Below are 22177 nucleotides of genomic sequence, written 5' to 3'. Positions count from 1 at the left end.
GGAAAATTGATATCCACTAGATAAAGGGGTAAATATGTGAGAAAAGATCTCAAGCAGTTCGCTTCCAAATGTGAACTATCGGGTTTTCTAACACTCAGAAGATTTACACAGTACGTCATTCAGTTCTGACAAGGGGGGGGGGGGGGGGGGGGGGGGGATTCAATAGAACGGTTTTCATTTCGAGTTTCAAGAAAAACGATTTCAGGTTTTTTTTCTATTTAATTTGGTTTCCTTGATCAGTGAGACATTTTTACGTTGGATACAAAACATGATCAGTTGTATGCACGCCGAGCTGCAGTCTGTTTCACTTTTTCGAGACATAACTAGGCCAGATAATGAAAATGACAGACTTGTTCCCTCAAACTTAACTATTTACTTCACATATAAATTCATTGTTTTCAAATTTTGGGGAATTTAACAACACCTGGTCTATTTCCATCAATTTTTTGGGGAATTCTGTCACTGATCGAATTCCTGTGCACATTACCCCTCACGGCGTAGTAACACCTACTACGGAATACGAACAATATCGTGCAAGTGATATCCACTAGATAAAAGGGGTAAATATGTGATAAACAATGCTTTAAAGTGTGTGTTTCCCAAGGGAAAAAAATCATTGAAGTGCACCATTTCAATGAAATATTTTGAAGAGAAGTACATCCTTTCTGGGCCCTAAAAAAACTAAAAACGAGCATAAAAGGAAGACTAATTCTTGCCTCATTTCATAAAAGAATGTAGATTTTGTCAGAAGTCCTCATCAGATATAGTCCTTTACATCATTTTTGTTTTGGGAACTGGAAACCAAGCATCTATCTCAACATACAATTGAGGGCAACTATACCTGCAATGTTCAAATTCATGAGCAGCCCTCGAACTTTGTGCCAATCTATAAAGTCAAATGTATCGTCAGCATACACAGGCAAATATGCCTCATTAATTTAAGGTAAATTCTTTCCCTCGTTAATTTCACGTGAATTCTTTCCATGAGAATTAACATTTGATGTTCTTTCTACATGATATTTCATGTTAAAATTTTCATGTGAATTTCACGTGAAATTCACTTGAGGCACATTTGTCTGTGTGCTGCAGCTGAAAACCACCTTCATTGATTCCCACAGAATATGAACGTTGTTCATAACACACCAGTTTAAATACAACTAAGTACAAATTCTTTGATCTAGAATCAATTTATGTTATTACAAAAAATCTAACTTTTTCAATAACACTTTTTGAATATATAAATTTTTTTCCACATAATATCTAACTGTTCATATCACTTCATCTTCTTAGAAGACACAAACTTTTTTTGAAACCAACATCTCCTTGAATTGTAATGAGACACTTAATAAAAAAAATCAGGAAAAACATTATACAGGTACAGGAAACATGGCACAAAAATGTAAATTTCATCACAAACAATGAAAAAAATCATAACAGTCTTTTCTCTCATGTACATAATTCACATTCTGAAATAAAATTTGAAATAATTTCCTACTGAGTTACAACCACAAACAGCTATAATATTGGATATATGGGCTACTTATCTAGGTTTCAGAGAAGAAAAAGAAAATCTAAGTCTGAATTTCACGGTAGTCTGATGAGAATTCCACAGAAACACAATATACACCACACAGAGAAAAGCTAAATAGAGCTGAATAGTAGAAAAGCAAATGGCCTCAAACAAGGCAGTCGGGGGTCTACAGGGAGGGAGACACTGGCAGCCACACTCTAAACCCCCGGCCCCCATTTCCTAGATAATAGGTCGAGTGAAGTGGGAGTAGGTCAGATTGTAGTTCTTGAAGGTGCAGTACTGGTGGTCGGCCCTGATATAACCCGGGACGTAGTCCTTGTCCTCCAGCTGCTTGTAGTTATCCTTGGCAATGGACTCCTGAAACAGACAATATATAATATATAATAAAAGCAATTTACATGTTTCCTACATTAGTAAATTAAACACTATACATGTATATCAATCTTTTCTCTACCATTTTCAAAACCTTCAATAATAGCATAACTATATGTATAATTTAATGCCTTCCTCATTTAATTCATTATGTTATTTTCACAAATGCAAGATTTGTACAAACAAAAAACAAGATGTGTTTGTGACAATGATGCCTCAGTATGGCAAATTATAAGGTTAAGGTGTCAAAAACTGTTATATGAAAAGCAAGACGTTTTCACAAAGTACATACATGTGGAAATATTTCAAAAGAAGGTCAAACCCAAGATGAAGGTCACAAGTTCAAACATTTTGTTTACATAAGAATGGTCTCCTCACAAGAAATGCACTTATGAAATATGAAGCCTTATCACCATCCATTCTGGCCATAGTTAAAAGTTTTTGCAGACAGACAAACAGACCAAAACAATATCCCCCCCCCACCCAATATCCGATTATGGGGCATAAAAATTAATGTTATTTAACCAAAAGTTCATCAAATTTGCAGCTAACTAAAGTTTAGCACAGAAACAGTTTATATGAAATAGGTAGAATTTATCCAAAAAAAAAATCATGAAAAAAATCAAATTTCTATAGATAAAAGTGAAATATATCATGAAAGTTTTGGTGACTCCCAGGTCTCCAAATTTGTTACCTTGTTTGCAAACACAGTCATCAGGAACTTCCCGGGCTTAAACGCGTTCAATACTTTTTCCATCAATTCCATGTAGTTTTCCTTTATAAGCAGGAAAAGAAGGTGTAAATGTTTTATTTCAAACTGAATTATTCTCATAGTATTTGCTTCAGACTTGCTTTATTCTATCAAATTCACAATAATCACTGAAAGTGAAACAATGCCAGTAGTATATATAACTATTCAGTTACCCATGTGTCTTGACAGGACAGAAATTCTATTGTATACAGGCTATTTTCACATTTCTAAGCTTGCAGATGGTTTAGCCCTGTTTTTAATTTATCCAGACACAGTGTTGTGTTAAAAAGAGAAATTTAAGACAGAAAACAGTTCTGCCCAGTCTTCCATTTGCCCTCTGATAACGAGTACAAAAGACGAGGGCAAATATTTCGCCGTACACAGTACATGAATTTGATGATAGTTTTGGACAGTACATTTGTTAATTCAACCTCATTACGCTTCGTACCTGTGGAGCATTGCTTTCAAAGCTGACATAGGAGCAGTGAGGCTCTGGGGTCACATGGATAGTGATGTAGTAACCCTGAAAAAAAAAACCCACAGCTACCATGATATCAACATCCAATACCTTCACACATTTATACCCAGACATTGCAGCTTTATCTGTCATTAACTGTCAACTACACAAAATCCCAAAATCTTCTCAATACTTAAGAATTTTTTAAGCCTTTTATCCACCTGAATTAAAGTGTAAGTATTTAGATGTAACAAGAACATACCCCGGGTAGCAGGCCATTCATAGAGTAACCACAGGGGTCAAACAGAAAGTCATCTATCTTTGCACCAGGGATGATATCACAGATCCCAGATCGCTACAAAAATGGATACACAACGGTAAAACTTCACTTACATGAAAAATCTCTTTCTTCTCGCAGTTTATAAAATTAATGTCATTAATAATAATTGTATGTACCGGAGTTTCAAATATATTGTAAGTTCTTGATTTTCAAATCATTTGAAGTTTTTGAATTTTTTGGATAAAGTGAATGGTAAACAAATTCCCGGATGATTCGGAGCTCTGTCGGAGCATGTGACTGACAGAGAGTGTGTGACATACCTTTAGTCCGTACAGATATAGCAGTCTTACCTTGGTGGCCGCTGGTCCATCCTTACACATCTTCTTAGTAAATATATGCATCTTTTCCGGACACATTTCCCACATCAAGAGGTACCAGAGTTAAGGAAGAAATTGTATTCTCTTTTCAATTGTATTTTCAGCTGTATCATTTTATTGTTACTGTGAGGCTGGTGAGATTAGCATCTCTTGTAAGTAAGTAAGTACTTGCGAGGTCTTATCAATTAATTCAAACCCGAGTAATGTACAATCAATTAATCCAATCAAAATCTATTAAAAGTCCCATGACCGACTCTGTAAATATAGTAACATTTGGCGGTATGTTGTATTTAGCACCTTTCGTAGCATGGACCTTCCACCAAATCACTGTGTATGGGCTAACTTATGTAAAATTACAAAAAGGGTTAAATCACATCTAAAAAACCAAAAACTTAAAAATTCCACTAAACATCATACACACCAAATATATTACATTTACAGTAATTCATATCCTATTAATTATTGCAAATCAAAGTATACATAATCTTAAATATGCTTCATAGCTGGGACAGAAAAACAAATAAAAAGTTAGAAACTCCCACTGAACTTACAAAGACTGCCTTCCTGTAACTGGTCACACCCCCTTCTATAATCACTGCCTTCCTGTAACTGGTTACACCCCCTTCTCATTCTTCACATTTGGTCACCAGAACATGACATTCAGTACAGTTTAAATTGATTGTACAAAGAAGCATGACTGTATACTAGTTGATACAGTGAAAACTGCCTAATCCGACACCTGTGCAATCCCTTTTACTGGGCATTCTGACCCTTATTTTCAATCTCAATTTTACATTTCCATTGTATTTTTCACACTGTATATCCTGACATACTGTGTATTCTGACAAAACATTTGTCTCTCAGTGCATGTCAGATTAGACAGATCACTGTATATTGTTTAACTCCAAACTGTTTGTAAGGATATTTCCACGGTCTGATCAGGCTGCATGACTCCAACAGCGTCCATAGTATACAAGTGCCTGTGAAAGGTATAAACACTGTCTACACATTTTACACACCAGATTTGTTACTTTCAAAAATGGTACAACTATTCTCTTTCATTTAAAAGAAAATTTATATATTTGCACAAAATTTCATCAATGATCTTTTCTCCAATCTGTATTTGACTACATTTTCAACTTTTCATACAAACTGAATTTATCTTTAAAACTATGATGTGTGATTTATACATATAAATTGCTTTTATCTAAATGTGCAAGCAGAATTTATCTGTGTCTATAAATAAAAAAGATGAGAGATTACAACCTTGGCTACCACAAAACGTGTCTGGTTGATATATAGCTTATCTGAACCCCAGCCATGTGATTGGGTAAATCAAAGGTCAAGTTTTGTAACCAGATCATTATACCTAAATGGAGACTGGGTTTATGAATAAAGCTCTACGTTCAAACCAGTGCATTTTGTAATAACCGTGCTGCAACTGAGCACGCTCAGAGGTGCGACATGGCTCGATGCCCTTGAACAGTCTTCTGTGCACCTATTTATAAGGAACAAAGAAATAAAAAATTTCTTTGTTTTATAAAACAAAACAACATGCACCAAAACTGTCACTGAATAAAAGAGTTATATCTGATAGTGTTAGGAAGTCAAATGTTAATCAATTTCTCTGAAAGAATTTCATCAAAATAGCAACTGTTTGTGAACTGCATCTCAAACTGAATTTATTATATAAATATATTCTACAATTATAATATTAAAGAAATCTCCATATTAAAAGCATCTTTTAAAAGAGATTAACATTTTTTAACATATATTCTTAAAATGATATTCATAATTTGTAAACATGCAAAGTCTGAATTAATTCATAGATTATATTGCTTTTCCTATATATACATGTATATTTCATAATTTATAAACACTAAAAAGTAACTATTGAAATTTCCTCTTTATATTTTTCATTACATGTAATGTTTCAATTTTCTTTCCTTTAATATAGGTCAATATTCAAATTTCCCCCCTTATTACATTAACCAATTGGAGTAAAGAATTTGATCTGTTCGTTCTTTTTTTTTTAATTATTCATTCAGTCTTAGTATCTAAAGATCATGGTGCAATTTTTTTTTTGCCCCCACCACATCAGAACTTACCAGCAGTCTTTATTTATCCTACCCAGGGTGTATGCAGCGCCATCTGTTGAATAAAGAGTGTGACATAAATAGACAGCATTATGTACACTGATTCAAAATTGGAAAATATAAAAAGCATGTATGTATGCTGTACCATCAGATGTGCAATACTACATTGCATGTAATTATTGCATGTAGTTGAGGGTAACCTTGAAAATTTTCACCCTGAGAAAACCGTTGTCAAATGAGGCATAGCCGAGGTTGACAATGGTTTCTCAAGGGGTGAAAATTTTCAATGTTATCCTAAACTACATGCAATACATGTACTGAATGTTATATAAACAACAAGCAGAAAAAAATTATATGTCTGTTGACATTTGATCCATCACTATTGTGCGATTTTTGTATATCAATGCGGATATTCGTATTTATTAAAAACGCTCAAACAATGTCGTCTAACAATCTACAGCGAACTGTATGTGCAAAAATTTGACGCATGTGATAAATGTACAGTCCCCGATGTATAGTACTAGATGTACAGTTGTATGTACAGTACCAATCAGTACAAGATACACAGTGTCAGGTGTATAGTACTAATATATACATGTACAACACCACACAGTACCACTGATGTTCAGTATTATAAGTACAAACAACTGTAAACAACTCGTACTTTTGAACAGTTTATCCAGATGACTGACTTCCTCGTCAAAGCTCTGGTGAATCGTGTGCTGTTGTTCTGGCTTAGAAAATTTCTTTCTTGAGTAGAAAACATCCTGTAATGTATAAAGAGAATTAAACATTAAACTCATTACACATTCAATGCAAATTACTCTGTCACGCAGCTTTTACATATTGCATATGATACTCCTAAAATTATCTAGTGACGGAGGTTCTGCAACATAAAGCATAAAACAAAAAGTCATTGTTTTTTATACATGTACATGTAATACATACCCACTAAATGAAAGAAGGTACAGTAATTTAATCCCAGACAAAAGGGTCAGCAATTCAAAGCCCCAAATCACAGAATGGGAAAAATAGCAAAGGTAACCCAGCAGTAGAAATTTTTCTCAACAGCAATCTCACACTGACAGACATTAAATTATACAGTATAGATTCCTCACATTGTATAAGTGTCAAAATCCTAATACTGAATATTTAATGATCATATGACCTGAGATCAAAGACAAAAGGGAGAGAGGAGGTGGATACAGTGATAGAGATAAGCACCCTGCGCCACAGTCGCATTAAATTAAAAAATGGCACATAGAATATTGAAAACAATGCACCGCTAAGGAGCCTATCGTCGATATACCTAGTTTGAGGTTTTCCCCACTGACTTTGTAGATCTACGAACTTTTCAACTTTTGAGCTGATCCCCCACTGAATCTATATCAATTTAGTGCTTGAAAAATCTTTATCGCTGTAGTGCATTTGTAATAGCACAACTTTACGTTCTTTTAAGCACAAGTATGACTTCGATTTCCTCAGTATCTGATTAAACAGTAAAAGGTTATCTGATTGGTTAATACATGTACCATTAAATTGTAATTTTAACGTTCATGAACTGAAGATGCCACCAAAAAAATTCTTAAGCCTGACAAAGGGCAAACTTTCTTTAATTTTCGTCTGAATGACAAGCCAGTACCGGCAGTAGACACTGCAGGCACAGAAGATGATGATGCAGAAACGTCAAAACAGACAATCACGATGAGAATGATCAATCCTTAAGTAAAACGTACGTAACTTTAACACAAATGATAAAACTAATGTTACCTCTGGCAATGCTGTCTGTCAGTAGTGTTTAGATTATAAATTACTGGTTTCTCAGACTCTTCATTTTAAAATGTCACATAAAAATTTCAATATGGCGCATTCATTTTCGAAATGTCACATTGATACTAGCTGGTAACACGCCATTGTCACATTTAGCAATTTGCTTATCCCAATCACTGGCACTGGATATACTGTGTGTGGGTCTGTCATTTTGTCTGTCAATATTTCACACTCGTCATAACTTTAGAATTTGGATAGGGACTTCACACTTTTAATGAAATGAAATGTCATGGTCATAATTAAATGTAACACCTAAAGATCATTCCTAAAGTCCAGTTATAATTGCACACATGAAAGTTGCGCATTATAAAGGGATATTGTTTGTCATTCATTTTTTGGCACAACTAAATGTCAGTGCATTTGTCAACATTGACACAACAGAGCAACAATTGATAAGCATATCTGGGGAACTGAAACTTCATTATGCTGAAACGTCTACATTTACAATAAATCTACACACAGTGGACTCACTAGGACTTTTGTGAATCCACACTGCTCCTTCACCAAGTCTATCAGGGGCTCTACTGCCAACAGCAGGGTGGTCCGCCCACAGGTTTTCAGAATGAAGCGGGTCTTTGTCACAAACATACTGCTCTCGCTGAAATAAACAATACACAAGATTTTAAAAAAAAATTGTACAGAAACAAAATTCAGTTCAATATTTACATTTTAATGTATTTGTTTTTGATATCTCTTAATTACCAGTTGTAATGATTGACACTTCCTTCCAGAATGTAGATGTGAACAATGTCCACAAGAATCTATATAACTGTGCATGTTTTATTGGACGGGCTTCTGTGTCATGTGACAAGTCAGCCTGTTTTAAATTCTAAACAGTCAATTTGTAGATATTAGTCAATTTTGTTCTGATTTAAGCCCAGCCGATTGTTATGTAGTATTATTTTGTAATACGCACTTTTATTTTCTAGTCATTTGTTAAGCAAATCATTATTTTTTGGTATTAGTGGTTCATGCACTACAACAGTTATACATAACTACCATGAATCATATATATACATAACTACCATGAATCAAATAAATACATAACTACCATGAATCATATATATATACATAACTACCATGAATCAAATAAATACATAACTACCATGAATCATATAAATACATAACTACCATGAATCATATAAATACATAACTACCATGAATCATATATATACATATAACTACCATGAATCATATAAATACATAACTACCATGAATGATATATATACATAGCTACCATGAATCATATAAATACATAACTACCATGAATGATATATATATATAACTACCATGAATCATATAAATACATAACTACCATGAATGATATATATACATAACTACCATGAATCATATATATACATAACTACCATGAATCATATATACAGACCCTGAAACGTGCTACTACACCAGTTGCACGGTACGGTTCGGTATGCTTTATGAACGGTACGGTTCGTTTCTTGCACGGTACGGTACGCTTCTTGCATGGTACGGTTTGCTAAAAATAGCTGCACGCTTTGTGAACGGTTTGCACGTTTTATTAATGAGGTGGGTGTGGCCTGAACGCTTTGACTTCGTATAAATTGTACGTTTCGATAGTTTGTTTTCACTTGATCGGTCTTATTCGGCTCTTTGATTATCGGCTGCAGGATTTGTGGTTGTGTTAGAATGTGCACATGGGGAAATGAGACGTTATTTTTGATTGCTTCGATGGAATAATTCCATATTGATAACGTACATAAAAGTTATGAATAAAAGTTTTTAGAATTTGCTTAAGTCTAAGTCTTAATGGTTGTTATTACGTTTCAATTTGTTTTTCATTTCTCATCAGACATTTATTAATTTACGATTTTATAAAAAGTTGTTACATGAACTGCTCCCCAACATGGGCGTGCGTAAGTGTAAAAACAAAGCGTATTAAGTTTCCGGATATAAATTACAGTGCCTAAATTGGAAAAGTTTTTAAGAAGAAGTGAATTTTGTTTTGAATACACTAAAGTCGCAAATGACACAATGATTATTTTCTGCACTTCACATTTATTGTGATTTATCATCGGCATTATGAAAGATCCAGGATATCTGCACGTGAAGTTTGTACGTCCTTTTTTGTCAGCATTCAGTCATTCATAATTAATAGAATAGCCAGCGATAGTCTACGACCTCCTTCCCATCGGGCGCCATTGTGAAAATAATATACTGTGGCTGAAAAAGTGGGTCACGTGACATAAATTGCACGCTTTCTGCACGGTACGGTACGCTTTCGGGCTTTTGGGGGCGGGGTTTGCATAATATTATCCTGCACGCTTTCTGCACGGTACGGTACGCTTTTTGAACGATACGGTTCGTTTCTTGAACGGAACGGTACGTTTCTTGAACGGTACGGTTCGTTTTTTGCACGGTACGGTACGTTTCTTGAACGGTACGGTTCGTTTCTTGCACGGAACGGTTCGGTTCGTTTTTAAGGTGTAGTAGCACGTTTCAGGGTCTGTATATACATAACTACCATGAATCATATAAATACATAACTACCATGAATCATAAATATACATGTACATGCAGGAAATTTATTTTCACTTATATCATGAAAAAGATGGCTCCATTTAGGATGTGCATGTAGGGCTACCTGCCAAACATGATCAACAACCCTTACCTTAAAACTATCTTACTGAATTTTTCTACATATATGTACTCTGATTCAGAGTAATATTTTTGTCCAGAATGGTTGGTTCAAAAGTTAATTCTGACCTATTTGAAAAGCATAATTTGCAGGTCAAACATTGAATTTTGAAGACAATATTTTCTATTTCATTTTGTCATGTGCAGGTGATGATAAGGTCAACAATGAGTAAATGTTGAGAGCCAAAACAAATCCAAAGGCTGCATTTGAGAGAGGAACAAAACCGTGAATCTTGACAGACATATCTAATGCCTTATAAACTGTGAATCTTGACAGACATATCTAATGCCTTATAAACTGTGAATCTTGACAGACATATCTAATGCCTTATAAACTGTGAATCTTGACAGACATATCTAATGCCTTATAAACTGTGAATCTTGACAGACATATCTAATGCCTTATAAACTGTGAATCTTGACAGACATATCTAATGCCTTATAAACTGTGAATCTTGACAGACATATCTAATGCCTTATAAACTGTGAATCTTGACAGACATATCTAATGCCTTATAAACTGTGAATCTTGACAGACATATCTAATGCCTTATAAACTGTGAATCTTGACAGACATATCTAATGCCTTATAAACTGTGAATCTTGACAGACATATCTAATGCCTTATAAACTGTGAATCTTGACAGACATATCTAATGCCTTATAAACTGTGAATCTTGACAGACATATCTAATGCCTTATAAACTGTGAATCTTGACAGACATATCTAATGCCTTATAAACTGTGAATCTTGACAGACATATCTAATGCCTTATAAACTGTGAATCTTGACAGACATATCTAATGCCTTATAAACTGTGAATCTTGACAGACATATCTAATGCCTTATAAACTGTGAATCTTGACAGACATATCTAATGCCTTATAAACTGTGAATCTTGACAGACATATCTAATGCCTTATAAACTGTGAATCTTGACAGACATATCTAATGCCTTATAAACTGTGAATCTTGACAGACATATCTAATGCCTTATAAACTGTGAATCTTGACAGACATATCTAATGCCTTATAAACTGTGAATCTTGACAGACATATCTAATGCCTTATAAACTGTGAATCTTGACAGACATATCTAATGCCTTATAAACTGTGAATCTTGACAGACATATCTAATGCCTTATAAACTGTGAATCTTGACAGACATATCTAATGCCTTATAAACTGTGAATCTTGACAGACATATCTAATGCCTTATAAACTGTGAATCTTGACAGACATATCTAATGCCTTATAAACTGTGAATCTTGACAGACATATCTAATGCCTTATAAACTGTGAATCTTGACAGACATATCTAATGCCTTATAAACTGTGAATCTTGACAGACATATCTAATGCCTTATAAACCGTGAATCTTGACAGACATATCTAATGCCTTATAAACCGTGAATCTTGACAGACATATCTAATGCCTTATAAACCGTGAATCTTGACAGACATATCTAATGCCTTATAAACCGTGAATCTTGACAGACATATCTAATGCCTTATAAACTGTGAATCTTGACAGACATATCTAATGCCTTATAAACTGTGAATCTTGACAGACATATCTAATGCCTTATAAACTGTGAATCTTGACAGACATATCTAATGCCTTATAAACTGTGAATCTTGACAGACATATCTAATGCCTTATAAACTGTGAATCTTGACAGACATATCTAATGCCTTATAAACTGTGAATCTTGACAGACATATCTAATGCCTTATAAACTGTGAATCTTGACAGACATATCTAATGCCTTATAAACTGTGAATCTTGACAGACATATCTAATGCCTTATAAACTGTGAATCTTGACAGACATATCTAATGCCTTATAAACTGTGAATCTTGACAGACATATCTAATGCCTTATAAACTGTGAATCTTGACAGACATATCTAATGCCTTATAAACTGTGAATCTTGACAGACATATCTAATGCCTTATAAACTGTGAATCTTGACAGACATATCTAATGCCTTATAAACTGTGAATCTTGACAGACATATCTAATGCCTTATAAACTGTGAATCTTGACAGACATATCTAATGCCTTATAAACTGTGAATCTTGACAGACATATCTAATGCCTTATAAACTGTGAATCTTGACAGACATATCTAATGCCTTATAAACTGTGAATCTTGACAGACATATCTAATGCCTTATAAACTGTGAATCTTGACAGACATATCTAATGCCTTATAAACTGTGAATCTTGACAGACATATCTAATGCCTTATAAACTGTGAATCTTGACAGACATATCTAATGCCTTATAAACTGTGAATCTTGACAGACATATCTAATGCCTTATAAACTGTGAATCTTGACAGACATATCTAATGCCTTATAAACTGTGAATCTTGACAGACATATCTAATGCCTTATAAACTGTGAATCTTGACAGACATATCTAATGCCTTATAAACTGTGAATCTTGACAGACATATCTAATGCCTTATAAACTGTGAATCTTGACAGACATATCTAATGCCTTATAAACTGTGAATCTTGACAGACATATCTAATGCCTTATAAACTGTGAATCTTGACAGACATATCTAATGCCTTATTTGAGGAGGGGGATATGTATATAACCCTAAAAATGCCAACATCTGTACGTTGTATATTCAGTTTGGACATTTGCAATTCCATGCATTCATTACATTCATAAAGAATAAACATCTCTCATAAAAACATGTTTGTATTTAATTTTACTCCCGTCCAACAAATTGTCAAGCCATATGAATATTGGAATGAATTTACATAACTAATCTACACACATTAACAAAGCTGTATACCCGGAGGCCATGAAATCATTTTTTCTGTCTGCATGGTCCAATAGTCAGTTTATGTTTGAAGACATTAGTATGGGCATGCCATAAATAGAAGTTCAACCCTCTTGTTTATTATTGCACATTCTAGCTGCTAGTAGTCTGGTTAAAATCAGAATATCATGAAAGGTGTCCATGCAGGGTTCACTTAACTACATTTAATTATACAGCTATAGGGTCAATACATTCATATTTTTCATTCTCAATCAATCTATCAGCTGCAAAGATACATGTATCAAATCAAAAAGAAAAGTTTTAGCATATACCCCCCCCCCCCCCCCCCCCCCCCAGGGGGTGGCAATACTGAAGAATCAAATTTAAATCTAGAAGCTATAGAATAGAATATATGTCCAAAAATGTTTGACCAATGACCTCTGACCTTGTGACCTCAAAAAAAGTCATCAAGACATAGGACAGACATTTTCTGATCTGCAAAAAAGTTCAGCCTCTGACCTTATTCATATGATCTAAAATCAATAATGATGATGTATACCTCATACAGATTACATGTATACAAATTTTCATGTCCATCATGCAAAGGGTTCTCAAGATATCAAGCAGACAATATTTTTTATGTCCTGTGTAGTTTGACCCGGCCCTGACCAGACCTTAAAATCAAAAACGCCATCTACTCTTTAGGGGCTACAAGAATATCATTAGTTTGATGTTTGTTTTGAGCAAAGGGTTAATTCTCAACATAATGAGCGGACAACACTTTGGTATTCCAACTGACAGACAAATGCAACCAATGCATCTTTCTCCAGAAAGTTAAATTGATGTCTTTGGATCAATAATAGAACTATCAGAATCTCACACTAATTATAGAACCTCACATTAATTATAGAACTATCAGAATCTCACATTAATTATAGAACTATCAGAACCCCACATTAATTATAGAACTATCAGAACCTCGCAATTATAGAACTATCAGAACCTCACATTAATTATAGAACTATCAGAACTTCACACTAATTATAGAACTATCAGAACCTCACATTGATCATAGAACTATCAGAACCTCAAACTAATTATAGAACTATCAGATCCTCACACTAATTATAGAACTATCAGAATCTCACACTAATTATAAAACTATCAGAACCTCACACTAATTATAGAACTATCAGAATCTCACATTAATTATAGATCAGGACCTCACACTAGTTACAGAACTATCAGAGCCTCACATTAATTATATAACTATCAGAACCTCACATTAATTATAGAACTATCAGAATCTCACATTAATTATAGATCAGGACCTCACACTAATTATAGAACTATCAGAGCCTTACACTAATTATATAACTATCAGAACCTCACACTAATTATAGAACTATCAGAACCTCACATTGATCATAGAACTATCAGAGCCTCACATTAATTATAGAACTATCAGAACCTCACATTAATTATAGAACTATCAGAACCTCACACTAATTATAGAACTATCAAAACCTCACACTAATTATAGAACTATCAGAACCTCACACTAATTATAGAACTATCAGAACCTCACATTAATTATAGAACTATCAGAACCTCACATTAATTATAGAACTATCAGAACCTCACACTAATTATAGAACTATCAAAACCTCACACTAATTATAGAACTATCAAAACCTCACACTAATTATAGAACTATCAAAACCTCACACTAATTATAGAACTATCAAAACCTCAAACTAATTATAGAACTATCAGATCCTCACACTAATTATAGAACTATCAGAATCTCACACTAATTATAGAACTATCAGAACTTCACACTAATTATAGAACTATCAGAATCTCACATTAATTATAGAACTATCAGAACCTCACACTAAATATAGAACTATCAGAACCTCACACTAATTATAGAACCTCACACTAATTATAGAACCTCACATTAATTATAGAACTATCAGAACCTCACATTAATTATAGAACTATCAGAATCTCACACTAATTATAGAACTATCAGAACCTCACATTAATTATAGAACTATCAGAATCTCACACTAATTATAGAACTATCACAACCTCACACTAATTATAGAACTATCAGAACCTCACACTAATTATAAAACTATCAGAATCTCACACTAATTATACAACTATCAGAACCTCACACTAATTATAGAACTATCAGAATCTCACATTAATTATACATCAGGACCTCACACTAGTTAGAGAACTATCAGAGCCTCACATTAATTATAGAACTATCAGAACCTCACATTAATTATAGAACTATCAGAACCTCACACAAATTATAGAACTATCAAAACCTCACACTAATTATAGAGCTATCAAAACCTCACACTAATTATAGAACTATCAAAACCTCACACTAATTATAGAACTATCAGAACCTCACACTAATTATAGAACTATCAGAGCCTTACACTAATTATATAACTATCAGAACCTCACACTAATTATAGAACTATCAGAACCTCACATTGATCATAGAACTATCAGAACCTCAAACTAATTATAGAACTATCAGATCCTCACACTAATTATAGAACTATCAGAATCTCACACTAATTATAGAACTATCAGAACCTCACACTAATTATAGAACTATCAGAGCCTCACATTAATTATAGAGCCTCACATTAATTATAGAACCTCACACTAATTATAGAACCTCACATTAATTATAGAACCTCACACTAATTATAGAACTATCAGAACTTTACCTCAGGACATAGGCGTCCATGTCATCATCGCTGGTTTTGCTAATGATCTCACATCTAACAATGCGGAGCAGCTTCTCCCAGTCCTCTCTACAATAATAAACACCAATTTAACACACTACGTCGTACACAGGGGAAACGAATATCAGTTAATTATGATTGATTATCGTATTTACATACATGTATTATACCAAAACTTACAACCATGTGGAATAATAGACAATACCATGCAGTTAGCAATGTAAAAAATTCTATTGTACAGTAAAAAAAACCATTCAAAATATACCAAATATTCATGTAACACCAGGACCTGCAATATTTATAAGTTATAACATTAATACTTCAGGATGTTTATCAACATGGTGATGACAATAATGAATAAATACATGGAATATGTTTATTTCAGGAGAGCATTAATTGTTAAAAAATGCAAAATAATTTGGGATATTGAATTTCAAGTTCCAATATGTAAAAAGTGTGTACATAATGTAATATATACAGGTATCTATATAATGTAATTAAACCTGAACTATTATGACGTCTGAAAAAAATTAATACGGGAAGCAAAGTGTTATATTCACAATTGAACCCCATTCATTAATTATTATCAAACCTAACTATAGCATCAACTGCCTTACAATAATCACACTTCTCAGTCGATGTGACATTCCCATAGCAATAGGATGAATGTACGTGTTTACGTATCTAAATACATGTAGTACATTGAAGAATATAGATTAAACACAGGGAATAACAATGATTGATTAATTAAAGATATTTTTTTCCCTCATAATCTTTGTAAGTACAAGTAAAATATTGGGTCAAAGGTGATGTAATACATTCTATATTGTTCTAATATGTGAGTACGTGCCAGGTGACTATTGTACTAAAATCTGAGTACATGTGTAGTGTCAGCTGACAGATACAGTGCATGTTCTATATTGTACTATATAGTTATGGTAGTATATGGGTACTTATGTTCTATGTCAGATACTGGGTACTGGAGTAACTAGTGTCTCAGTGCATGTGCAGTGCGCGTGTCAGAGTTAACAGAGGGTGATAACAGATATCTACATCACATAGGACTGTCCTAGATAGGCTCCTATTATGTAATATCTCAGTCTATCTGAAACTTACATCATATGACATGTACCTATCACCAAAAAAAAAAACCCTTCATAGTCATAACTGGATTGCATGCAACCAGACAGATATGAAATAGACAAGTTGTGAAATACAGTTTGTGATGTCCTCTGTAAGAAATATAAATCTGCTTATGAATATATACTTGTACATTTGTCTCTTTGATGTTGGAGTATTCAATATTATATTTACATTCACTGTGTGTTTTCTCTTTAATTTCTTTTGAAATCCATTACTTGTAATATGCAGCTATGAAGATGCACAGTTTGTTTCAATCCATACATCTAGTATAGATCCAGTTTTTAGTGACATCTGTCCATGTGTGACATTCCAAAAACTCCACAACATACTTCACCGCATTGGAAAAATATGCTTTCTGCCTTTCTGGTTTATGAAACGTATACATCATCAAGTGCATTATCAAATCTTTACCCTACTTCACTGAACTTTAAGTGAAGTCTTTCAATATAAAAGAAAACACATTGAATGTACGCATTCATTAAATCTTGATCATTATCTAAATGATGTGAACCCACTACATTTTATATGTTAGTACACCCATGTAAAATTAAAAGCCTTCAGAATTTCTAATTTTATCAAACACCCCCTCAAATCAACAATATTTGATATAAAATGTACATTGCAATTCCAGTCCAATTATCTGCATTTTGTCACATGACAGAGATCAACATAAGCGAAACACATGGTTCACAAAATATTATATAATCTGGCATGTGATTTGATTGACATCTCATAACATGCACATTCCTCTTGTCAAAATAAATTTACTGTGATGTACTCTTTGCCAAATTAGGTATTGAAAAAATTTATAAACTAGAGAGCACTTAACAAAAATAAAATGGAAATAGCTAAAATGATTTAGAGCTGTATAACATTATCATTATACCCACCGTCATTGAAACTGACACTGCCCCTAGATGTGTGAAGCAGTTTGATTATTCACAATTGTAGATTTCATTTTATTCATTCAAATCTTGTCTGCAATCAGTATTTCATATATATAATTATAGATGTGTGTAGTGCAGAATATAAACTCTGACAGTGTTAGTACTTCTGAATGATTGTTATTTATCTAGATTGTTAAACTGTACATGCCTCCCGGACCCTTGATTTGTGAATAAACATTACATATATAACCTACTACGTCTGACTCTTAAGGGGTGGGGTGGGGGTGATTCCGCTGTGATGCTTTCATGAGTCTCCAAGCTATCAGTACAATCCTATCCTACAATCTCATGTTTTGCTGAGGATTGAGAAGTGGGGGGGGGGGGGGGGGGGGGGATACATAATTTATTTTTGGAAACTCCTACAACTTGCCAACATTAGAACACTTTTTGGATTAGTTCAGTTTCCATGAGAAAATTTTTTTTATATACATTATTATTCTTGTGTGATTGTTTAGTATGTCTGATTTGAGCTGAATGGGTTTATACATGACAAAGTCATATCATTCATCTACCATAATTATATAGTGACAAAATGTTACAGATTATATGATGTAATTTAATAAAATCAGTGTGCAATGACGGACACCAAACGTAAATCAATTATCATACAACTAAAGGATACTGTTTATATATATATATATATATACACACACACAAAGCTTCTAGATCAGCATGCTATATCAATTGCAAGTTTCCCTACATAGCCGATTTCATAATATACAACACTCTATCAATAATTTATGGAAAGATGTTTTTGCTTGACATACAAGTCCTTTGAAGAATTTAAACACTATGTTCATCTAAGGTCCACAACATGGCTGCATCTACCAGGGCTAAATCATAATTATTGATAATACATTTTAAATCACAGAGTACTTTTGTGTGCATGGATCTATCACAAAGTATAAATTTGTTGATCATATGTAATTTTCAAAAGTTTGTAAATGACATCTTAAATTTTTATTTAGTCTCAGATTTTTCGACTTATTAAAGCTAGAAAAAAACAGAGATTTTATGATGGGTCCCTGTTGTACTTTTGATTGTGAATGAGTCTTGTAGATCTCAGTGAAATATGGAAAATATTGCAAGCTATTACAAATGCCTTACTTTTACTAGAATTTTGTCTTGATATGAGATATTGCGAAATAATTAAGCCATGCTTGAGAAAGCAGACATGTGTCGCAATCAAAGACCTCACACATTTGTATAATATTGATGTGTTATGGCAAGTTCCCGTGATCTCTGAGTATTGAACAATTTCTTTTAAATATCAGAAAAATTCGATATTAAAAAATAGCCAAGCTAGGCTCTTCAATAGCTTAATGATAACGCTAATTAATATGAATTATATGCATGTCAGTTATCAAACCAAACAAAAAGTAGTAGTTCAGATAACTGACTCAGTGGACTACTTTAATTTTAACAGAATGTCAACATTTTAATTTCATTACACCATGTACACTGTGAGTACACACTGATCCTAATATACTGAAGTTGGCAAAATGTTTTTTACTTCTCAAATGAGTTACAATCGAAGCTAATATAGTCAACAAATATTTCACCCATCATCATAGAAAGTCATCATACTTAGTGTTAGTGTTCAACTGTCGAAAGATATTCAAAATGTTTAAACGGTTAAAGACATGTCACATAAAGTTCGACTATTCGGTTACTTTGAAGACAGTGAATTATGCAACTTTTGCAGAATGTAATTCAATTCTTGGCCAACCAAGATGATGTAATACCTGTTGAGTAAAACACTGTATTTAATATTATTGTTACTTCTAGAGATAAAAAAAATCGGGTACCGTAGGAAACAATATTCCAAAGATGTTTTCAAACACAATCCCGGATATTTACAATCAAAAACAGAGAAAATGCGGGAAATATGGAGAATCAATGTTTCACTTACTGTTTAACATCCCGAAGATCTGCACCCTCGTTGTCACTGCTGAACCAAACCTCCAGCAGTTTCTCTGTACCCTCGAAAAAAGTCTGAGAGCTCGCACCTGCCATGGCTATCGTGCAAGAGTAACCTTGACCTGTGACGTCAGATGATAAAACACAAAACGAAAACGTAAAGAATGTGAATTTCCGGAATTATTTTATCTCCCAAGTATACAGTACTTTCAAGGATACTACAAATGTTTCATTTTACTTTGACATTCACAGCAAAAACAAAATATTTGACATGATACATGTAAACAAATGAATTATTTGTTGTGTTTATTGATTTTTTTTAACCCAACCTTAAAATCCTCTGAAACCTCTGTCCAAAGCCCCCCAGCCTACCCCCCCCCCCCCCCCCCCTTAACAAAGTAACAGAGACCATGCCCTTTGATCTAGTGACTCAAAGGGATTCTTAGACAATTTACACATCAATATACATTTAACGTGTTTCATACCGATTGTTAGGCCGTTCTTGGCACACTGATTTTGACTACGGATAACTCGGCCGTTCACCTGATCAAGATATAGGGTTCACGGCGGGTGTGACCGGTCAACAGGGGATGCTACTCCTCCTAGGTACCTGATCCTACCACTGGTATGTCCAGGGGTCTGTGTTTGCCCAACTCTTTATTTTGTATTGCTTATAGGAGTTACGAGATTGGTCACTGTTCGTTATCTTCACATTGCATAATGCACAGGTAAGTTAATCTTAACAAAGTAACCTCATTTGGGAATTATATGCACCTGATCCCACCTCTGGTATATCCAGGGGTCCGTGTTTGCTGAACTAACTATATTGTATTCCTTAGTATGGGATTTATGAGATTGATCACTGTTCGTTATCTTCACCTTTCATAATTACATGTATACATGTAATGCTGTATAGAACGAGTAATTTAGGCATGGAGGAATTAAATGTTAGCTTATTTGACAGATGGCAAAAAATCACAAAAGAAAAAACCACTTACATGTCCAATTCTTAAAATAGCTCCATGCTGATGTGATATCATAGTGTCATCGGACAATGATCGAAGTTCAACCTAGAAGCACATTATATACACTCTGAATTGATACAACACACATTCTGAATAGTGGGTCATGGTGCACCAATCCATCTGACATGTGAACTGATTATGTATTTCTCGGAGAAGGGGGGGGGTGACAAAACATCAGTGCAATATCTTTATATCTATGATGATAAAAAGTCCAGGGAACCATTTGATTTACTTTTAGCCCTAAAGTGTAGGTCATGGTGCACCAATTAAGTTGAAATGTGAACTGGTTATGTATTTCTCTGAGAGGGAGGTTGTGACAAAATTTCAGACCAATACCTGTGACCATACCGAAAAAAAAAAATCTGGAAAACTGCTTGACCTTCTTCTATACCCCTGAAGTAGATCATAGTGCACCAATCCAGTTGAAATGCTAACTGCTCTTGTATTCCTCCGAGAACTAAATTCCAGGCATCTGTACCCATAATGAAAAAAGGCGAGGGAAAACTGTTTGACCTACTTTTAGTCATAATATAGGTCACAGACATATGAGCCAATCCAGCTGAAATGCAAACTGAACATCCTCAGAGAGGAAGCTAATGTGTAACAGGGCAATATCTGTAACGAAAAAACGTTTGCAAAATTGTTTGACCTACTTCTAGCCCTAAAGTAGGTCAAGAACAGCTGAAATGCAAACTTACTCTTGCACTTCTTGAGGGAGAAATTGGGACAAAATTTCTAAGTCATACATGCATCTGTTATGGTAAAAAGTATGGAAATCATGACATCTGATGGACGGACGGGCAGCCAGCCAGCCAAAATCTTTAGTAACTCGCAAGTTTGAATTGGGCAAATTTTTAAACTCTCAGATTATATCACAGCCAGCACCATAAGATAATACTAATGATGGGCATATAAAAATGTTGTCAAGGACAATAACTCCTCTGCTGGTATTTCTCTATAGTTTGTCTATCTATATTATTTAATGGTTTCCTTGAAATCAACGGTTAATATATATATATATATATATATATATTAAAAGCAGCAGCTTTTTAAACTGTTGAAATAATTGTCATCCTATTAACCAGTTTTTTGTTTGATGAAAATGTGTGATTTTCTGATGTTGATATAAACTTTGCTTCTTGAATGTCCGACTTTAAAAAGTTGGCAACATATAATTATTTTCTCTTGTTATTGATTGAATTATCCGACAT

General features: G+C 33.9%; 1 protein-coding gene across 1 annotated transcript; it reads right to left on the bottom strand.

Annotated features, from left to right (window-relative positions):
• Positions 1-1171: 1171 nt before the first annotated feature.
• LOC125675493 (S-adenosylmethionine decarboxylase proenzyme-like) lies at positions 1172-20094 on the bottom strand. The gene is made up of 11 exons (XM_048913215.2): positions 19934-20094; positions 15914-16000; positions 8166-8292; positions 6529-6631; positions 5877-5919; positions 4694-4748; positions 3742-3822; positions 3374-3466; positions 3103-3177; positions 2598-2678; positions 1172-1888 (listed from the first exon to the last, which is right to left on the bottom strand). The coding sequence occupies exons 1-11, from the start codon at positions 20035-20037 to the stop codon at positions 1751-1753; spliced, it is 987 nt and encodes a 328-aa protein (XP_048769172.1). The 5' UTR covers positions 20038-20094; the 3' UTR covers positions 1172-1750.
• Positions 20095-22177: the final 2083 nt, after the last annotated feature.

Source organism: Ostrea edulis, chromosome 3 (assembly GCF_947568905.1).
Source record: "Ostrea edulis chromosome 3, xbOstEdul1.1, whole genome shotgun sequence".
Taxonomy (NCBI): Eukaryota; Metazoa; Mollusca; class Bivalvia; order Ostreida; family Ostreidae; genus Ostrea; species Ostrea edulis.
This window is presented reverse-complemented; position numbering and strand designations above follow the sequence as displayed.